Source organism: Ixodes scapularis, unplaced genomic scaffold (assembly GCF_016920785.2).
Source record: "Ixodes scapularis isolate PalLabHiFi unplaced genomic scaffold, ASM1692078v2 PGA_scaffold6__148_contigs__length_123643588, whole genome shotgun sequence".
NCBI classification, from domain to species: Eukaryota; Metazoa; Arthropoda; class Arachnida; order Ixodida; family Ixodidae; genus Ixodes; species Ixodes scapularis.
The window spans coordinates 83653659-83673677 of NW_024609881.1; the positions used below are offsets into that span (position 1 = coordinate 83653659).

General features: G+C 48.4%; 1 protein-coding gene across 1 annotated transcript in view; it reads right to left on the minus strand.

Moving 5' to 3' along the window:
* LOC8043069 (unconventional myosin-XV) overlaps window positions 1–20019 on the minus strand; it is a 62424-nt gene that overhangs the window by 2323 nt on the left and 40082 nt on the right. The window contains exons 18-32 of the mRNA XM_042294836.1: window positions 15749–15872; window positions 14836–15011; window positions 14445–14529; window positions 13730–14134; window positions 12765–13000; window positions 11808–11971; window positions 10563–10827; window positions 9490–9602; window positions 7462–8303; window positions 6770–6884; window positions 6043–6114; window positions 5549–5619; window positions 4302–4409; window positions 2943–3131; window positions 2777–2846 (exon numbers count right to left, since the gene is read on the minus strand). Coding sequence (XP_042150770.1) covers window positions 2777–2846; window positions 2943–3131; window positions 4302–4409; window positions 5549–5619; window positions 6043–6114; window positions 6770–6884; window positions 7462–8303; window positions 9490–9602; window positions 10563–10827; window positions 11808–11971; window positions 12765–13000; window positions 13730–14134; window positions 14445–14529; window positions 14836–15011; window positions 15749–15872 — 3035 coding nt within the window. The remainder of the gene's footprint in view (window positions 1–2776; window positions 2847–2942; window positions 3132–4301; window positions 4410–5548; window positions 5620–6042; window positions 6115–6769; window positions 6885–7461; window positions 8304–9489; window positions 9603–10562; window positions 10828–11807; window positions 11972–12764; window positions 13001–13729; window positions 14135–14444; window positions 14530–14835; window positions 15012–15748; window positions 15873–20019) is intronic.

The following is a 20019-nucleotide window of genomic DNA, read 5'->3' on the forward strand; positions in this document are numbered from 1 at the left end:
TCGCGTAGTTCTGATAAAATTGAAAGAAATTTTTCATTCATGCTTTATAAGGTGCCTGCGTTCTAACTTTCGCAGTATTTTTCTGAAATCAAAAACCTCTTCAGCTTCTCTCTAAGAATCTCGGGGCTTGGCTGGTCGCTAGCATCTCATTATCGCTCCTCCGCCAATGAAATTGCAGCCTTCGCGGACAGGAACGCCGAAGGACCAATCACGAAGCAAGGAGCCTGAACGCAACAAGCGTTTCTTAAAGGAGCGGTGCAACGATATTCAATTGGAATGTTTTTCTCTCTACACGAGCTTACTGGCACACCTGGGATTCAAGGATACTCACACGCAACGCAATTGGCCAAGAAACTCCTTTGTTGCGGTGTAATTTCAAGGACAAAAGCGATCATTTTCATTCAATCTCTCCTTTGCAAAATTTGGTGACGTAACGTGGGGTTCGCAGTACACCCAAGTGACGATATTTGAATGCGGTTCATAGATTGGACCCGAGCATTGCGTGGGCACTCGACGTCGGCTCGTGACAATTGCTAGCTCGAGAAGCATTCGGGTTGTGACCCGTGTCCAATCGCTGCAACGACGACAACAGCCGAGCCATAACAATGTCTGGAACTCAGCGCGTGTCCTGCGCTTTGCCAACCCCAGCGCGTGGCTATGATCAACACTGGCGGCATATAATCGACTCCAGATCACGTGGCCGCTTGTTCTGGCTGCGAGTTGAGGGGGTGAACGCTGCTCGTTTTTCTTAATTTTTTTTCTGGGACTTCTATTGCGTGGGGTGAAAAACGAACGCGTGTTTCATAGGTCATTAGCGTCAGGGATCCGTTTTAAGCGGTATTTGCGCAAAGTACAAAAATTGTTGCATAGCTCCTTTAAGCTGTCAGCGACTTTAGACCAACCAACGTTATTAGATTAGCCCAGTTACGGAACTGCTCATAGACGCTGCATGCACGAACAGTTTAGAGATACATGTAATGATGAAAAAGTTGATATTGTCTAGCTCCAATGATTTAAATCAAACTAATCCGTATTACATCAATAGTAACCCTGAGACGGAACAATTAAAAAAAACGGACGGGACAACGAAGTCTCTAACACGGCTTGAAATTTATTGATCAACCATTTAGCGCTCTCAGGGCGGCGCCATTCTGTTAGACCGCAGCGCCCTCTTCACAGATCCGGGAAGTTCAGCAGGTTCGGCGGGGTAAAACGAGAGAGAGGGCACGCGCCCGACTCTGCTAGCAGCAGGGAGGTTATAAGTACTAGGACGGGGAACGTTACAATATTGGTGACGCCTAGTCATAAAAAGTTTAAACGTTTTTGTGCCCAGCGTGACCGCAGATCTCTCTGGCGATTGGTGCGCGTGACATGTCGCGTGTGAGATGGATGGTTGATTGTAGAAGGACTCCTTGCAGGCTTGCTCGCGCTCCGTCCGGTAGGTTTTATCAGATCGAAGGCTAGACTGTGGTGTATTCTTGTACCCCATAGCAAGACGAAGGCTAGCTACGGTCACGTGATGTGGTCACGTTGGCATGGTAAGTGAGGAGAGTAAGGAGGCAAATGAGAAAGAGGCGAGGCGTCAAGGGAGCATGGCTTGTAGAGGCTACGCGGCCGACGTCATGCCCTCTCCTACCCTTCTATCCTCCTTGATTCTGTGCAAGGAGATTCTATGGGAATCAGGTTTCGAAGCACGTTGTCTAGATGGCGTTTCAGCTCTGCTCTTTGGAACGCACAGCTATGAAACAAAAATCTAGGTAGCGCTTCGAACCACGGCAGGCGGACTGAAGTGAGTGAGGGGGGTACCCCCTTCCGCGGGAGTTCCACAACTGAGGTAATCTAGTAATGTTGAGACCAACTGAACTTTGTGACGTCACGCCACTGTGGTAGCGCTGCTGTCGGCACTGCGCATGCTCAGTGCCCTCACCCGGTGGGGGTAAAAGCGTGCTTGTTTGTGAGGAGAGAACGCCTCCTAAATAACAAGGCCTGTAGCGCTGGGTTTACTACGTCACGTACCGGAGGCCAGAGCGATGCACAGGATTGGAGCCGAGTGCTGCGTCGGCGTTTGACTGGGACTCGAGTTCAATCAGCGAGGCCGCGAGGCCGCGAGTCTTAGCCAAACGCTGACGCAGCGCTCGTGCCCCATTTGTGCCCGCGCTGGCCTCCGGTACGTGGCTTAGAATACCCAGCGTCACAGGCCTTGATGTTTAAAGTAACCGGCAGCTTGAGTCCTCCGACTTTCTTGTCATCAGACGCTGCGGTCTTACTGGCTGCGGAGCCAATATCGGGTGCTCGGGACTTGACACGCCTTACGTTTCTTGAGTTATCAATGACTATGCATGTCTTGCACTGACGTCACAGCAGCGATCCTTGTGGTACGGTGCCTGGAGCGCGTCTCAGACAGGTGTGTTTACCAGCGCACCGAAAAAGTGGTCCCTCAATTTCCAACGGATGACGTCATACAAATGTCACGCTGTCGCCGGCCGCGATCCTGGCAGCGTCCCAGCAGCGGTGGTGGATGTGGCAGAAGCCTGTTCTGCTGGGGGTCGCTCTCCAGCCTGACAGTCCAGTGGAGCTTCGATAGCTAGGAGTTGGGACGCCGCGACGACAGCGACATTCGCGTTTTCTCGTGCTTTTTTGCCAAAACTACTACGACCAACCACCAGGATCGCGACATCCGACGGCATATGACACTCCGCCTTCTGTGACGTCATTTCTTGCTACTCCGGCACCACTTACGATGTTTACGGGCGGGACGGGAATCTCGCTTTCTCACCATGATACTTGGCCATGGCAGTCGGCGACAGCGGGGGTGGTGGCGGAGGCGGAGGGGGTGGCGGAGGCGGCGGCGGGTGCGAGCCGTGGGCCATGCCTCCGTCGGCCTTGAACCGCAGCTCGGACAGCACGCTGCCGAACGCGTCCCTGGGCGAGGACCTCGGGACGTGGCCCGAAGTGGCGGCCACCACCCGGTGCTGCGGTGTCTCGAGCATCGGGATGGACAAAGACAGGGGCGTGAGGCCTGACAGTGGGGACGCCAACAGGTGCGGGGCCTCCGCCACCGGGGTGCCGGCCAGCAGCGGGCCGCCCGATGGCCCCGACGTCGTCGGTGGAGGCGGAGAAGTTGGAGGGACCTGAGGATGGTGTTTGTTATTAAGAATGTGCTTACTGGAAGACTGCGTTATACTTTGTGTCAAGTCGAGTCCGATTGCAGTCGACGTTTCGATCCGATGGAGCTAAGCAGGCAGCTTCAAAAGCGCATGGTCACGGCAATCGTCTTCTTTGTGCATTTGCTGTCTCCTGCTAAAACAATCACGCGCGCGCAGTGAATGCGCACTGATGCTGCTTTCTTTTCTGCGCTTGATTGATTGAGCTGGCGATAGCAAACGTACGTACAGAGTCGACGAACGCCACCGAGATGCACTTTGACGCTGCTCGGCTGCTCAGACCCAGTGCGAAACGGAGTATATGGGATTTTGTTCTTGACGTCGAGTCATCTTCGGAAAAGAATGACGGGTGGTGGAATCTGCGTGTCTCTAAGTCGACATTTATCGCGCGAAGGCTGGGATGGCGTCGGAAAAGTTAGTCTGCTTCGAAGAGGCGTCCGCGGTGTTTTTGCTTTGAGTGCAAGCTTGTTTCCGGGGTCTTTAGCGTGGTTCACGCGTAAGGGTAGGTTATTTGTGACCTAAAGCTTTTGACCATAGGCATCGCGTTGGATGTAAGATTAGTTTTCGCAGAGTTCAGGGACCTTGACGACCTCGAAATTGTAAGTTAGTAGCCGAAATGTTTTCACCAAATTCGACTATATATAAATCAACAAAAAAAAGTCAGAAAGACAGCCGCGTTTACGCCATCTATTCAGCAAAGAATATCTAAACTGATTGTTTCTACGTAGAAGTAATGGTCCCGTCACTTGTCGCATTTTTAATGGCTCCCGATGTTTTTGTACACTTTGCAATATAAATACCTCTAAATAGTCACGCCGTTACGCGGTGAAATCGGAAGCCAAAAAAACAAGGGCGTATACATGCCATTTTTTTTTTATTTTAGATAATTTTAACACATCAGGGACATCACAAAGGCATTGTTACTAAATGAAAATCTAAACTAATAAGCATCCCCTTAAAAGTAAGCCTATTTTAAAGCCAAGCTGATTTCGCTCCAGAGTCACGAACTCGTGGGTAAGGACGGAGGTTTGCGCCGTGGGCCCGGCACCGTTAATCGTACTTTGAGTATGTTCTCGGCGGCAAATTTGTCAACTATGACCGATTGTCGGAGTGACAACATTAGGCTCTAAAGCTCACCACAGAGTGCTGCAGAAGTTGCTGCAAGGCAGCGCTTTGCTGCATCAGTTGCTGCTGAATTTGAAGGTTCTGCTGAACCGCGTTGGCCAGAAAAGCACGCTGCTGAAGCTGAAAAAGATTCACCCACGGAGAATTGAGACTGCGCGACAATGTAACTTACGTCATTCTTGTTTAGTACCAAGTGCTCATTAGTCGAGTACGACTAATAAGCACAATTATTATCAAGCGACAAAGCAGCAAAAACCTTCCTTTGCGTAATTTATAGTGGAAGTCATGGGTTTGTCGGAAAACTTAGTACAACGGCCTTTTTGTAAGGAGATGACTGTCTTAAAATGCGCTCTATCTGTAAAAAAAAAAAAAAAAAAAAAAAGATGCTCTCTGTTCATGAAAATCAAGTCACGGGACATATATAATTCGTAAAATAAGTTCAAGCATCTAGTTCATTTACTTCTGCAATACGATATGTCATACACGGACCTAGTACGTCCTTTGTACAGACATAAAATTATATTAATTATATGACAGAAGTAATCAATATTAATCATGCTCCAGGTTCATGCTCAGGACGATCTTCCTTTTTTACAAGTATGTGTGAACCATAGATTTGATTTTAATCTGACGTCCGGTCCAATATTTTAACGCACAGAAGGAGCATTAGCTTTTCACTGGCCTGATGAAAATTCTGGGCACTTGGTGTCGTTGTGTGGCAGCTAGGAACCGCAGATAAAAAAAGTGTCTAATCTATTTAGAAAACACTATTATCGAGTCAGACGCATGTTCAACACATTCTTCATTGCGCATCTACATCTCCTTTCTGCTGAAAAGCACTAGCGAAGACGTAACATGCATGCGCAGAACATGCGCAGGTATAAACAAATTATGAATACTGACCATACGCATAGGAAAAACAAGTTACTGATAAATTGTATCCCGCATTTCTTAACAACAAAAAAGAAATCAAGCAACTGAAAGAAGTATATAGGATAAAACATCGTTCATGACAGTAAAATAGACCCTGCAACGTCACGTAAAGTATACGAATTTTTTAAATCTTACACCGCGTTTTTGTGCTCACCATAGGTGTTAAAATTAAAACTATAACTAGAACACATAAATCCAATACAAGATTTATCAAAGAAAGTAGGGAATAATATAGAAAAGCACTGTACTCGAATAATTACACAACAATTATCCCATACAAATTAAATGTTCCGATACATTGTCCAATTTAGAATACAAGTTCTAACCTGCATCATGTGCTGTTGCAAAACTTGCTGTTGGATGAGTTGGGACGCATCCACCATGGGAACGGTCATGCCTGCAACAAAATTGGCAGGTTCTTTGTAGCTTATAAAAAGCAAGGCGAAAAAAAAATAATGATTTTGTTTAATTTTGTAATAGTATTGCTCAAATTGTTTGTAGTGCAGAATAGTTTCACTTGTAATGTATTTTTTTTTTCTCTTTTTCTTCGGGGGAAAAGGGGGGGGGGGGGGGGGGGGGGGAGTGCTAAGTGACAAATTATTTATACTTGACTTAAAAATCCCGTTCACGCTGCTGCTGCAGAAAGTATGGGTGCCGAGAGCTCGTCAAGCCGTCTTGTGAGGCTTTTTTTCTCGGTATCCACCATTTACTTGAAATAGAAATAAAATCGTGTTCTTGATGTTATTATTACTATTATTAATGTTGTTGTTGTCGTTATTATTATTATTATTAATATTATTATTATTATAAGTCAGCTCACCTGACACGTTGTAGAGTGGAAGATTGTAGAGAGATTGGGTGGCTTGTTGGTTGTGTCCAGTGACGGGGCTTCCTGCAGGACGACACAGTTTAAGCGTCTTACTATTTTTGTTTCACACGCGGCAGGCATACTCATCATTTTAGACTTCATTAAGCCCATATCCATGAAGCTGCAGGATTCATAAAGTGCCGAAGTTCAAGACTTCTGTGGCATACCTCTAACATACACAGTCATGTTTGTGATGTCGCGTAAGGACGCGGTGGCACTGACTGTGGAACGGCATACGCGCAAATGATTCCATGTTCGAAAATAGATTCATGCGCACGCAAAAAAACTAAAAATAAGCTTTTTTAAAGAGAAAAAAATGTTTAGGTTCCTGCCATGGTTCCTGCCAAATACTCCCAAACAGAGAATGTGTCCAAACACCCACTGGTCTGAACGGACGTGACGTCCCTCCAGACAAGTACCTCTGACAACACATGGTCAGGTGAAGTCAAATCACGTGATAACGTGGTAATTTCACTTGAGGTCACCGTGTCATCTGATGAGGTCGCGTGAGTTCACCACGTCATGTGGTCATGTGAACGAGTCACGTCCCGTCACCAAGGTACGTGACAACACTACGTCAAGATCACGTGACGTTGTAGATCCGTCCGCGACGTTGCACTGCTGTTTAAAGTCACCCCCAAACCAAGAAGAAAAAAACGGATTCTCCATCTAAACATACCGGCTGCCATGTGGGCCCCTGTTGGGCTCTGGAGCGCCGACAGACCGAGCAGAGGAGACACCAAGCCACCTCCAAGTCCGAGCCCCGCGCCCATGGAGAGGGCACCACCGACGCCCTGCGCACACCGGCGACGTGGTGAAGCTCGACGCAGACATACAGTGCGGATACGGTATACGCGCGTAATATTAGCGTTACGTAATGTCACTAAAACGCGAATCTGCAAGCGTGAAGACAGCCCTGGACCCAGCGCAAGTGACCGCGACTGTCTGTTCGACTTTTAAAAAAACGTGCACCTAAACATCAAATTTAAACAACAAAACGCCCGCCAAAAAAATTCTTAAGAATGTGGAGAGATTTTAAAATAAGGAGCTGCGCTCTGTCCCATCTCTTTTATTTTCACATTTCGTGTATACATACTGCTTTTTTTTAAAGAATTTGAAGGGTTCAGGTCGCATAAATATTGACTAGTACAGTTTCTAGCCAAGACAGACACATTTACTAAAATCTAGGACTCGGCATTCCGAATTGTGAAAAAAAAATATATATTGGGTCTTTTCATATAAGTATCAAGCGTAAATCTACAAAACGAACCGTGGCATGGGGTTAAAGCGTGGCCATGGCTCGTTTCATCAGCACATCGATACAGTTCAGCGCGACTTAGCAAACACGTAGATTAAGGCGAACCGCCCTACCTGAGCATCCATCATAGGCCCGTCGCCGCGCAGCGCCATACAGAGCAGCTCGGGGTCCTCCAGAGCGGCCACGTCATCGTCAGCGGTTCCCCTCAGCGACGCCGCGAGGGACCTCGCGTCGCTCAGTTCATCGAGACCACCGTCCAGAAGCACCGGATTGAAGAGGTCGTCCAAGTACTGGTCCAAGTCCGACGTGTGAGATGGTATCCTCACGTTCCGGACATGCGACGCCAGCGACGGCGCCTCCGACGTGTCGGACAACGCCGAACTGCGGGCGCAGTCCGAGGACGACGCCTGACGTCCCGCCAGCTGGGCCTTCGCCGTGTGGGAGTGAGGACCACGTCGCCTTCCGCTCACGGCTCCACCTCCGGAGTACTTGACGTACCTCGTGGCATCCGCTCGGCCGTCGACCGCTGGACTGTCGCTGCGGTCCGACCCTGGACGTCCGTCCAGCGGCGAGTCCAGCATGAGCTCGCTGGCCGTCTCCGAGGCGGACGGCGGGATGAGGCTGCCCCCGCTCCTGGAGAAGTAGCGGTCATTTAGGGCTGACGCCGAGAGTCCCCAGGACGCCCCGCCGTCGTCGTCGATGTCGTCGAGTACGCGGGCGTCTTCTTCCGGGCGGTGGACGGTGGCCACGTGACGCTGAGCGGCCGACGGACCGGACGCGCTACCGACGTCCGACCGCTGCTCGAAGTAGCGGCCGTTGAGGGCGCTCCGCTTGGAGAGTCCGCTGTCTGGAGGTCCTTCGTCCAGGAGGTCCTCCATGGAACGGGAGCGCGCGTGGGATGAAGCGGTCCGGCCTCCTGACCGAGAGTCTCGACGGTCCAGGGAACCATCCGCCCCTGCAGAGGCAAGCAAAAAAAAAGGTTTCATTTAATAAGAATGTGTGGTTTAATAACAGTGCAGGTGATCGACCCACTGTTTTACTTCAAGCGGTACTGCCAGCTATACTGCAGCTGATAGTAATAACATTAGGTTTACCCAGTTGAATCCTCTGACTACATGGGCCTTCTTTAGTGGTGGTAATGATAAGTTTTCTTCTTGCCTCCCACTTCGACGATGCGTACGGGTGCATCCAGCAACGCATCCACCATTAATGACGTTAGACGTATATCTATATCAGGGGTGGCCAAGCTACGGCTCGCGAGCCGCATGCGGCTCTTCGCGTGTTAAAACGTGGCTCACGGCTCCCCCCCCCCCCCCCCCCCCCCCGGCACTTCACCAAAATAAAAAATGGAAACCGTTTTAAATCCGAAGACAGGTCGCGGTTTGGTAGTCTTGTGCTACAGCTACCTTACGTACAGTTGGACTGCTTTTGACTCGGATAGATTGAAAGTAGTTAGATTTTCGTTTATTGCTGATTCCAAAGGTTTGCCCCCCCCCCCCCTCCCCCTCGCGGCTCTTGGAAGTTTCGTGGTTCAAATTATGGCTTTAAGGCCGGGTCAGTCTAGCCACCCCTGATCTATATAATCCCGTAAACTCGCTGGCCGCCATTGATTTTAGCTTCATGGTTGAGTGCGTGCTAATAGTTATCCCACCATGTTCGCTTCAAAACATAGAGGCTGCAACTATAAACTGGCGATAAGGTACTTTACCTACAACTCACGTAAGTGACCACATCTGACTACCTCCTGTATTGAATACCTCCGATGCCGGATAGCTACTACCCCCAAATACTTCCTTACCGAATACCTCCTATACAAAATACCTCTTATGACCAATATATCGTATAACTAACACCACTTATACCGAATACGTCCCACGCCAAACACTTCATTTTTACAAGGGAACCACACGATCCTACTTAAAGACAAAATTCGTCTTGCGGAGCTAACACGCACGCGGTGTATCTTATGGCAGCGTTGCCTACAACTCGTCATTTTAGAAAACAAAAGTACATGCACTGACCGACGCCGCGTTGTGGTGACGCTCCAGACCTTCTTGATCTGCTGCTCTCGACGCGGGTGCTGCTGGTGACCGCCGCGGCGGCTGCAGGAACCACCGGTGGTGGCACCGGAATCGGCTCACCCGGCCTGGCCACCGCCTTCCGACTCGACACCCGCAATGGTGGCAAAGGTGGCGGCGGAGTCGTATCCGCCGGATCCACCTCGAAAGTGTTTACGCGTCCCGGGTGGTGCGGTCTGCAAGGTACAACAACGTCGAACGCCTAGCTTAGTCGTTTCACTCAAAATGTCTACGTCGCATGCTCTGATATTCGAAGATTCTTTACAGTCTCCATTAATGTGAAAGACTCCCATAATGTGAAAGATAATTATACAGTCTCCCATAATGTCAAAGACTCATTAGCCGAGGCAGTTCATGGTGCGATGCTAAGCTTATACTTTGGCTTGTGGCACTTCATATTTAGAGAGAAAATAGAACAAAGGTTAATTTATTTCTCGCCTCTGTCAATGTGAGACTGAACAACGCGAATTCACCTTAGCCGCCCGAAACTGTTTCATCGAAAGAAACTTTTACATTGCGGAGGATTTTTGTGAAGATTGCGATGTCTTCAACATTTAGGTCTCATTATACTTCAATTCATTGTTTTTTTTTTTTTTAACGAACGTGTTTTTCTACGCGCGCTGTGCACATTGCGCTTGCGCGGACACAGGTTTCTCGGAAGGCAAAACGCCTGCGAGTGCTCCGTTTTACAGTTAGCGCCACCTCCTTAAAGTTACGTCAGTGCCATGATTTTTCGATACCACTTCGGTCGGCTGTCTTTTGAAGAGGCTGACTGTCTAGGTGCCATACCAAGGATGTCTGCAAAAAAAAAAATCAAACTGTATGTGCGCTATTTCTTTTTGTTCTCGAGACCAAAGACAGTACTTAAGTTCTAAAAGGTAGAGCCATTTTTTTTGTCTTTCCGATTGAAGACACCTTTTGCGGTGCACACACTCCGCCCGTCAGCCGTGCTTCCAGAGCAATCGCGGCCAAACTGGGCATATTGAGAATGGCAAAAATAATTTCCACACCGTTAAGCGTTTTCGGCACCGACAGATGTTAATCGGTGTTTTTCGGTTAAAACTGGAAAGTCTACGGCCTAATCGTATACCGTGGCGGCAAAGTCGTTTACCGAACGGGGAACAACGCAAACTCACGATGTCTCCGGGGCGGGCGGTGCCCGGTCCCTGTCGTGGGACACCAGGAAGAAGGACTTGCAGACCGGGAATGCCGGTGGCACGTCCGTCTCCGAGATCAAGTCGAGGACGTAGTCGGCGCCGCACAGGCCGTACGAGGCGGAGCCGTGTTCCAGATCCACCGTCCAGCCGAACGGATCCTGTACTCCCCGGGCTTGAACCAAGGGCGCAGCGAACTCCTCGCCCGTGGTCCACGAGTCAAGGGAACCCATCAAGGGCTCACTTCCTGCAGCGTAATTGGGAAGGTTTAAGGCCGCGTAGAGCAATTTTTCACAAAGACGCGCGCGTACGTTTGTTTTTTACAAAATATAGCACTAAGCTAAATATACTCTATTAAAGCGTCATGCTTGCATTGCGTAATGCCACAGCGCAGACTTAATTTTGATGTCCAAACAGATGTTCTGCCTCGTCAATTGCTGAGCTGATTTCGTAGATCGCAGAGATTGGCTCTTGGAGTGTTTTGCGGGTAAGTAGGCGCGCAGGCATTTGTTAGAGTGTATGGTAAAGGCCCCTGGGTACGGCGGCACAGGCGGGTTTCTCGGGAGAATCGTGCCAAGTGACTTTCACACTTGGGACTGATGGGAGGTGTTGGTCCTGAATCTTTGAAAATATGGTTGAGCGTGTACGAAAAGGAGAGGATACACAATGCGCTATTCGACTATTTCATTCTCGGAAATCTACTGGAATAAACCCTCTTCGCCATCACGCCACTCAACCAATCACGTACCTGGTTGCTGCTCGCAAGAACTGTGGCACCTTATTCGCCATATCGATCAAAGCCGCGTTGACGCATTCATCGCCATAACTTTAGGTTAAGTCTGCCTCGATCATTTCTCTTACCGTTTTATCTCTATGCCTGCTGATAATCGTGCACATATATAGTGAACGCAGGTTTGCATTAAGAGTCATGATAATGCGTCGACAGATGGCCATCTCGACGGCTGCTCACTTTTTGGTTATGCTTACGTATTCTATCATTAACGCATCTTCCTACCAGGTCTACCTAGCGCATTTTATTGCCTGTTCTTTCTTCTTGTCCACGTCTATACGCGCAACCAAGTTTTTTCGAAGTGGCTATAGAAGCTACCGCAAATCAGAACCGCCACACTCCACCGCCCCTTCTCTATCCACGCCTGTGGGAAGCCGATGAATTTATGATCAAGCTGCTCATTATCCCATATCTTGTCTGGTCATAAAAACGCTCACCGTCGTAGAAGGAAGCCTGCAGGGCCATGCGCGCCTTCTTGGAGTTTGCCTGCCACTCGAGCATGCAGGGAGGGTAGGCTCGAGCATCGCGGCCGTGAGACCGCAGGAGCTGCTGCTGGCAGTGCCCCGCGTAGCCGTCTTGGCTGCCGTGGTCGGACACGTACCTAGAAGACGGCAGATGTGTATAGTCCCCGCAGTAAATCTAGACAATGGCATAAGCTGAAGATCCCCTGGAAACTGAGCATCTACATCGGCGAGATGAACCGAAGATTGTTCCGCACTAAGTATTACGTTTGCCAAGCTGTCCATTGTTGCTTGACAAGATCGTGTAGTTATAGGTCCGCATAATTACATGGCACCAATAGGAGAAGCAAGGTGGTCTTCCTGACTAATCGAGAGCTCCTAACCTAAATAATAGCCCTCTGCAAACTTTTTGTTTATTGTTTTCTAAAAGATGAAAAAAAAAAAGTTGGTACTTTTGTTCTTTACTGCCGAATGCCTAGTTCAACTGAGTTTTGCACTGGGCTTTTCCGCTCTATGGAGCTCACTCTTTTTCAGCCAAAAACGCCCCGTGCAAGTACATGAGATCTGCACTAGCTACGACAACACAAAGGTCGCAGCTCGCCTAAATGCACATTCTAATAGCTGCGACATCACAAGAGGAGAACCAGAAAGAAAACGGGCCACCGGAGTGCCTCCAGCTCTAAGACACCAAGTAGGTATTTTGATCTATCCTGACTGCGCGCACTTTCAAGACACCAACGACTCAAGGACAAATTTATGTAGCAATTCAGAAGAAAAAAAGTGTACGCTTGCGTTGCATTGACTTTGTTATCTCAGAAATCTGTCCCCGAGTTAACGACAGTCAGCAGGCGCTTACTGAAAGTAAGACAAGTTAAAGACATTATCTTTCTTTCAAAAGCTGCAAGCGACGACCAAGCAGGTTTCCGCACTCACTTGAGCAGGTACTTGTACAGCTGGGAGGACGGCGCGAAGCAGCTGAGGCAGTTGGCCATGAGCAGCCAGGCCCGCTGCCTGTTCACCTCGTTGTCGTTCTGCCAGGTCTGGTTGCAAAGCTGGCAGAGGAGCTCGTCGCGCATCGGACGCTCCTGAAGACCCCGTTGGACCACGTAGTCGCCAAGTACTCGCTCCCGCCGCCCGCTCAGGTGGCCGTCGTTCATGAACCGCAGGATCTGAACACGTCAGGACGTGGCCACAGAAGGACCATCCTCGTTCGCTACACACTTTTCACAACTAATATTTCACCGCGCAGAGTCGTGTGATCACGGGCAACATAGGCAAGAAATAAAGAAGTCAGTCCTGATAGATAACCCCTCGTTCAAAAGTTAGAAGCTTCAAACGTTCTGCTCTAATGGCAGTGATGGAGAATAAATCACATAGAGCACGCAATTCCTCAGCCGAAGGATATAGTTCATTAGTGAAATTTGTAGGAATCAATTTACCGTTGCCTTCTTTATGCTCGTGTATGCATGTCACTTTGTAGAGAAGCTGTGTGATGTCACCATTGATAGTTAGGTTGGGCTCGGGACAAGGGGGCTAGAACGAAATTTCAGGAAGAATCTTTCTGGGCTGTTCCATGTCACTCAGGTAAGGATTTTATTGCGTCATATGACGCAGTTCGGTTTTTTAACATACTAGCAACCACGCAAGTTGTCAGAGGGTTACACAGCTGGGCAATGGCGCTGACTTGGCGAAATAGTTTGTTCTACAGCGTTAACAGCAGGCGTTCAGGCGCTGTACATCCAGCCCGAGCACACTTTTCAGAAATCTGAAGAGTCGTCTATACGTGTATACATCTGGCCCCTAAGTTATACGATAACTTTTTTATCAGTGACGGCCGTGATTGAAAGCTGTAGAAAATCCCGAATAGAAAGAGCAAGACACATCGCCAACACACTCACAAGTTTGAAGAGTGCCAGAGACTCCTGGTGCTGCGCGTCGGACGCCTTCGCCAGGAACGGGGTCCTGATGGGCTCCCTCTTCATGCCCCACACGTGTGACTTGAAATAGATGCTGGTGAACTTGCTGAAGGCGTGCTGATCCACGTCGCCTGGAAGCTGCCGCGGCACGCTGATCGTCGGCGACACCACCACGGCTCCAGCTGCGGCCGGAGCTCTGGCCACTGCGCCTGGACAACCGGGCCAGTCGTCCAGTTTGCTCAGGATGAAAGCCAGCTCGGCCGGAATCTCCAGATGATTGACACCGGCCACCGCCCTAGATGCTCGTTCGTCGCGGACCATCCGTTCTTTGGCACGCTCGAGAGCGAGTCGGTCTGCTTCCCGCTTGCGTGCCAGGATCGCCTTGATCTGGAAATAGAATATATTGGTGTGTCGCTTTGGCTAACGAGTGCACAAAATGAACTCTACATGCTTGTAAAGCCTGGAATATGTATCAAGTCTTCTTTCTACAAGCATGAGCTTTTTTTAAAGAGCTTGTCACTGCGGGAACTATAAGTTTGGATGGTCCATGACAATTTGTGACGGAGGTCATTGGTCAAAAAAAGCCCCTTAAGGATCCTCGGCCCGTTGACCACGATGCTCTTGATTAAGCTCTAAAGTGCTTCTTGTTGACCTCCACAGGTGTCGCCATCTTAAACCACGAGTGAACTTGAATTACCTTGTCATATTCCCGCTTTTGGCGCAACATGCGGTAGTTTGCTTGTGCCCGGATGACTCCGCGGCGTATCATCCGGTACTTTCGCCTGGGAGAGAAGAAGTTTAAGAATAACGTCAATGGTAGAGCTCTCTAATCGAAAATCAAAACAATACTCGTGCCTTTCGCACGCAGTTTATGTGAACAAGTATTTAACGACTGGCCTTTCTACTAGCTTTGCAGACGTCAGTTTTGTACGCTCCTCAGCTATGTCAATGAGCAAAGAGCTAGATTGAACATATCTCGACCTTATCGGTGCCAATTTGGCGGGATTGTTTCATATAAATGCCTTACTTTCTAAATGACAAACTTAAATTGCAACAAGTTTGTTCATCGGGATAAAGTTTCTTCTCACCTGGCCGCGTAGCCCCGGTACGTGGTCTGAATACGAAGAGCGGAGGACCGCATAGCGGTGTAGTGCCTGCGTGCCAGGTAGCCTCGCACGTGACGCTGCAGTACCACGATGGAAGACCTCAGCAGGGACACTCGCTCCTGCTCCAGTGCTTGTTCCAAAGCCTCCCGCACGAAAACCTGAACACAATATCAAGAGCTTTACTCAGAGGCCTTAGACCTTATACACCAGATAGTCTAGTGCACCTTATAAAGTGTTCAGCCGCCAAGCCGTCTCACTCAAAGGTTATTACCAGATATAAATTAAATACTCTCTTGCAAAGATATGTTTCAAACACCCAAAACTCAACCAAAGAAAATCAAGTCAATGAGATACGTTTTAGTTGCCGTCTGCAGCCGTACACACGCAGACTGATTTCACGTAAAAAAGCGATAATCCCATGGATGTCCATGTTTCCATTCTATGTCACTTACGACATCATTTTCACTTTAGATAGTGTTATTAAAGAAGTGCCACGTTTAAAAATATGGTAACCTGGGTAATCTTTCTCCTCTTGTAAAGTAGGCATCTGATATTTCTATTCTTTCTGAAACTCTGATGAGTGTAAGGAAGAGAGAGGCGTTCCAACTCGATGACGTTTTACATTCTATTGAAATGCAGCACTTTTTTCACATTTAGGATGTTGTCATGAGGCTAGAATCCTTATCATCCGGATATTTTAGAGGAGCAAGTAGGTCCAGTGACATGTAGTTTCACTGACCACAGCCGCAGTGGTCGTCTGGTACGCTATTCCCTAAAACTATCGATTGACAGAAACAGTGTTGTTCTAATCAATACATTCCCAATAAAACTGTGGAACGAACAAATCGTTTCGAGGTGACATATTTCTTCGTGGAGACAGATATGTCAGGCTTACCTTGCTGGTTCCCAGCTGGTAGGCCTCGGCCAAAGAAGGCTTAACTTGCTCCAGGACAGCTTTGCAGACCTCCTTGGCAGGCGCCCCGCGGCCCAAACGCCCGGGAGCCACGAGGCAGCGGTACCTGCAACAAAAAAATTAAAAAAATAAAAGCGTTCTCGTGCATTTTAAACTAGGTTTTGGAGATTTTACGAACACTTCTTGCGTACCTGAGGCAAATATTGGTATATCATTCTAACGGTAACATGCATTAGATCTATTTTTTTTTTAGAGCGCAGCTCTTAGGCGCCCGTTTCCGGCTTAAGCGGCGTCGCCGTCGCCGTCGCCGTCGCCGTCGCCGTCGGCGTAACCGCGCGGTGCATTATGGGTAAATTTTCCCGAAGGAACCCGAGGTCCTCCCGAGGTCCTCCCGAAAGAACCCGAGGTCCTTCGGGAGGGCCTCGGGTTCCTTCGGGAGGACCTCGGAAGGACCTCGGGTTCCTTCGGGAGGGCCTCGGGAGGACCTCGGGCTCCTTCGGGAGGACCTCGGGTTCCTTCGGGAGGACCTAGGGGGGGGGGGAGTCACGTGACGATGACGTCATCAGTGACGATGACGATGGCGATGCGGATGCCAATGACTTCACCGGCATCCGCATCGTCATCGTCACGTGACCCCCCCCCCCCCCCCCCCCCAGGACCTCGGGTCCCTTTGGGAGGACCTCGGAAGCACCTCGGGTTCCTTCGGGAGGACTTCGGAAGGACCTCGGGTTCCTTCGGGAGGACCTAGGGGGGGGGGGGGGGGGGGTCACGTCACCTGGGGGGTCACGTGACGATGGCGTCATCAGTGATGATGACGATGCCGATGCCGATGACGTCATCAGTGAGGCCACTGATGACGTCATCAATCGTGATGACGATGGCGATGCGGATGCCAATGACGTAATCGGCATCCGTATCGTCATCGTCATCATCACTGATGACGTCATCGTCACGTGACCCCTCTCCCTGAGGTCACGTGATCTCCCAGGTCACGCGAACCCCGAGGTCACGTGACCCCCCCCCCCCTTTCCGAGGTCAACTGATCCCCCAGTACCCTTCCCTCCTCCTCCTCAAGAGCTGCGCTCAAATTCGGCGTTACAGGGAGTTGTAAACGGCTTTCATTTTTTTTATGTAAATAAGCCCAGCTTTATTTCCGCGAAATGTGGATGGAAATATTTGTAAGTGTTCATTCGGAAATTTTAAGCTGCTAAATGATCTTATCTTCAAAGTTATTTATTAATCAGATTAAAATTCATAACGACTTTTTCGAACGCCTTGGTGGAATAGATTGTTGACATTTTTACTCATTGATCGTTTTTTTAGTTACGGAAGTGTGTGTGGTATGTTGCTGGCGGTATAAATTTCCCTAAAGTGGGATTCCTTTTTTCTTTGCAGCGCACACATGCTTCTAATAAAACAGCCAGCGCTAATTACTGGTGTTTCCATTAACGATAGTTATATGCTATACATCGTCTTGGTAACTTAACAACAGTGTCGCCGGTTGCCCTGAGTAGAAATGGCATTTCTATATTCATTGGTGGTTCAGTGTGTAATGTTTATTTCATGGCCTTGACATATAATAGTTTGATGAAATGTTCTACCGTGTTCTATGATTTAAGGGCTTACAAAATAGGGTATACACTATTCTATTTATTTTGCTTTTAAGAGGATCGCAACTTAACTACTCTTATACGAGCGTGTCATTCTTTTCGAAATTCTGGAAACGCAAGACATTTATCTATACATAAGGTGATAATTGAAGACGTTCCTGAATGACTACACAAGTAACGCATTACTATTATTAGGGCCATCAGATCCTGTCACACATACCGCATAGTTTGTTAGGAAATTTGAACTCCGTTATGCACTCCGTGAGACGCGACCGGCGCGCCGCCGCGCGGCCGTTACCGGAGGTAGGCAGTGAGAGCCCCAGCGAAACGAAACCACGCCGCGCACATTGGTACGCATTGAAGTCGGAGCGGTGCGGTTGCGCTGGGTTGACAGCATGAACTGCTGCGTCGTTGAGTGCTCCAATAGTTATGCGTCGTATCTCGTGGGGACGAAGTTTCACAGTTTTTCACCTCGCCGATGTTTTGTGGGACAGCGACAACGATGGACCCGTGCCCTACCACGCGAGAAATTCGGTCTCCCGATCATGTATGCCACTGTGTCGGCACGGCTGACATATTCTACACTGCCGCTTTGCGCTCTGCGTTTGTTTTCGTACCAGTAACGCTTACATATCTCAGCTCGAACTGAAATGCCACCCCACACTCGCGGGTATGCAGTGCGAATTTTGTTGAAGGAATGCCCTCCAAAGAAGTTTCGTCCCCATCGTACGTGTCGATGATATTTCCGGACCATGCAGTATGGCATGCAGTCTGTACTTCATGAAGAAAGATTTGGACGGTACAGAAAGTGACAAATATGAATCTAAGGAGAACTACAATGAAAGTTAGAAACACTGGACAATCGATGTTCGAGTATGGAAGTTTATGTGGTGTGCTTTCTTTCTTGATCAGCCTCCTTTCGGATGTGGAAACGCTGACACACCGAGCCTTGTAGACAACAATTTTTTTTCTTGGCTTTAGAGCCACCTATCGCAAAGTTGTTCGAACTGGAAGTACCGTCCACTGGTCCCTTCCTACCTGTAAAGTGTGCACCTCCCACGATGAGTGGTATTAGGGAATTGTAGTAGAACGTTTTTCTCCTCCGCTACGGTATCCCTGAAGAAAACGCCCCAGCTGCGCATGCGCGCCGCCAGCCTTATCTGCATAGTTCAAGGTCTTGTGGCGGATTACGGAGCGCTATCCGGGTGCTTAGCGGGCTGCGGGAACGGTCTACTACAATTCCCCATTACCTTGACAGCCTTTGACGGTCAAAACCGGTTCCCAGGGATGGGCAGTATTTCAGATACAAGTATTTGAAATACGTATTTCAAATACTTTGTGTATTTTGCATTTGTATTTAATTACAAATTGGGTAATGTATTTGACGCGTGTATTTAAATACTAAAACGTGGGTGTTTCAAATACAATTGTAATTCAATACAATTTTGTGGGCGAAAATACATCCCTCAAATTTATTGTCACGACTCATTTTGCTCATCCTAAGACGTCCAGAGCAGGTGAAAACTACCTTCTGCACCGAATGCGGTGTCTCTTAACCAAGCACAAGCGTTTAGTGACTTTGTGATTACGGCGCTTGTCCAGGGCAAGAATAGAGACGAAATCAACGTTCACAGGCAGACTGGCTAAATAAGTGCCTGTGACAACTTGTGATGCTTTCCAGCCTGAATTTTATCCATATTTTTGTCTGGAACGTACTAAATGCGCGGGTCGTCCGGATTTTCGAACCTTTTGCGAGATGCAACAATACACAATTCTCTGGCTAGTGCTGCACGCCTTGGTCGTCCCGGTTCTTTGTTGGCCTATACCAAAATGTAATCGACAAAAAATTTGCTTGAAGCTCTGTACTTTCTTCACTTATTACGTCCAAGCTGATTACATTTTTTTTGTGATTATATTTCTATTACGTTACTAGAGCCTCGCACACTAACTCCCGAGTGTGCGATGCAAAATTAAAATGAGATACCCAGAAACCCGTTGCAGGTGCCCTGAAGTCGCTGACGCAAATTCTGAGGAATGTATTTGGAAAGGTATTTGGATGAGACCAAATACATCTGGTTGTATTTGTATCTTGTACTTAAACGCTTTTTTGGAAATGTAATTATATTTGTAATTAAATACATTTTTGAAGAAGTATTTTGTATTTGTATTTCGGTACATATTTGCATGTATTTTGCCCATTCCTACCGGCTCCCATTTAGTTACGCTGCCGAAAAATATTTCCACCTGGTTAAACTATGCCACCTCGTTTAGGTATAATAAGTGTTTTGTCAAGTTAGGTTGTCAAAGTACCTGTGTGCCGAAAATCAGCACCTCGCACAACCAGATTACTACACAACAGCTGACCGCAAAAGCCTTTGACAGCCAAACCGTGTGTTGGCCAGAAACTTGGTTTTCTCGGTTTTGAAACCACCTTTCGTAACGTTGTTTCAATTGGAAGTACAAAGCGCTAGTTCCTTCCTACCTGTAAAGTCTCCATCTCCCACGGTGAGTGGTATTCTTTTGACAGCCCTTTCACGGTCAAAACCGTTTCTTATTCAGTTACGCCGCCCAAATCAAATTTCCACTTGGTTTCCCTATGCCACCTATTTTTGGAATTATAACTGTTGTGTGAAGTTACGGTCA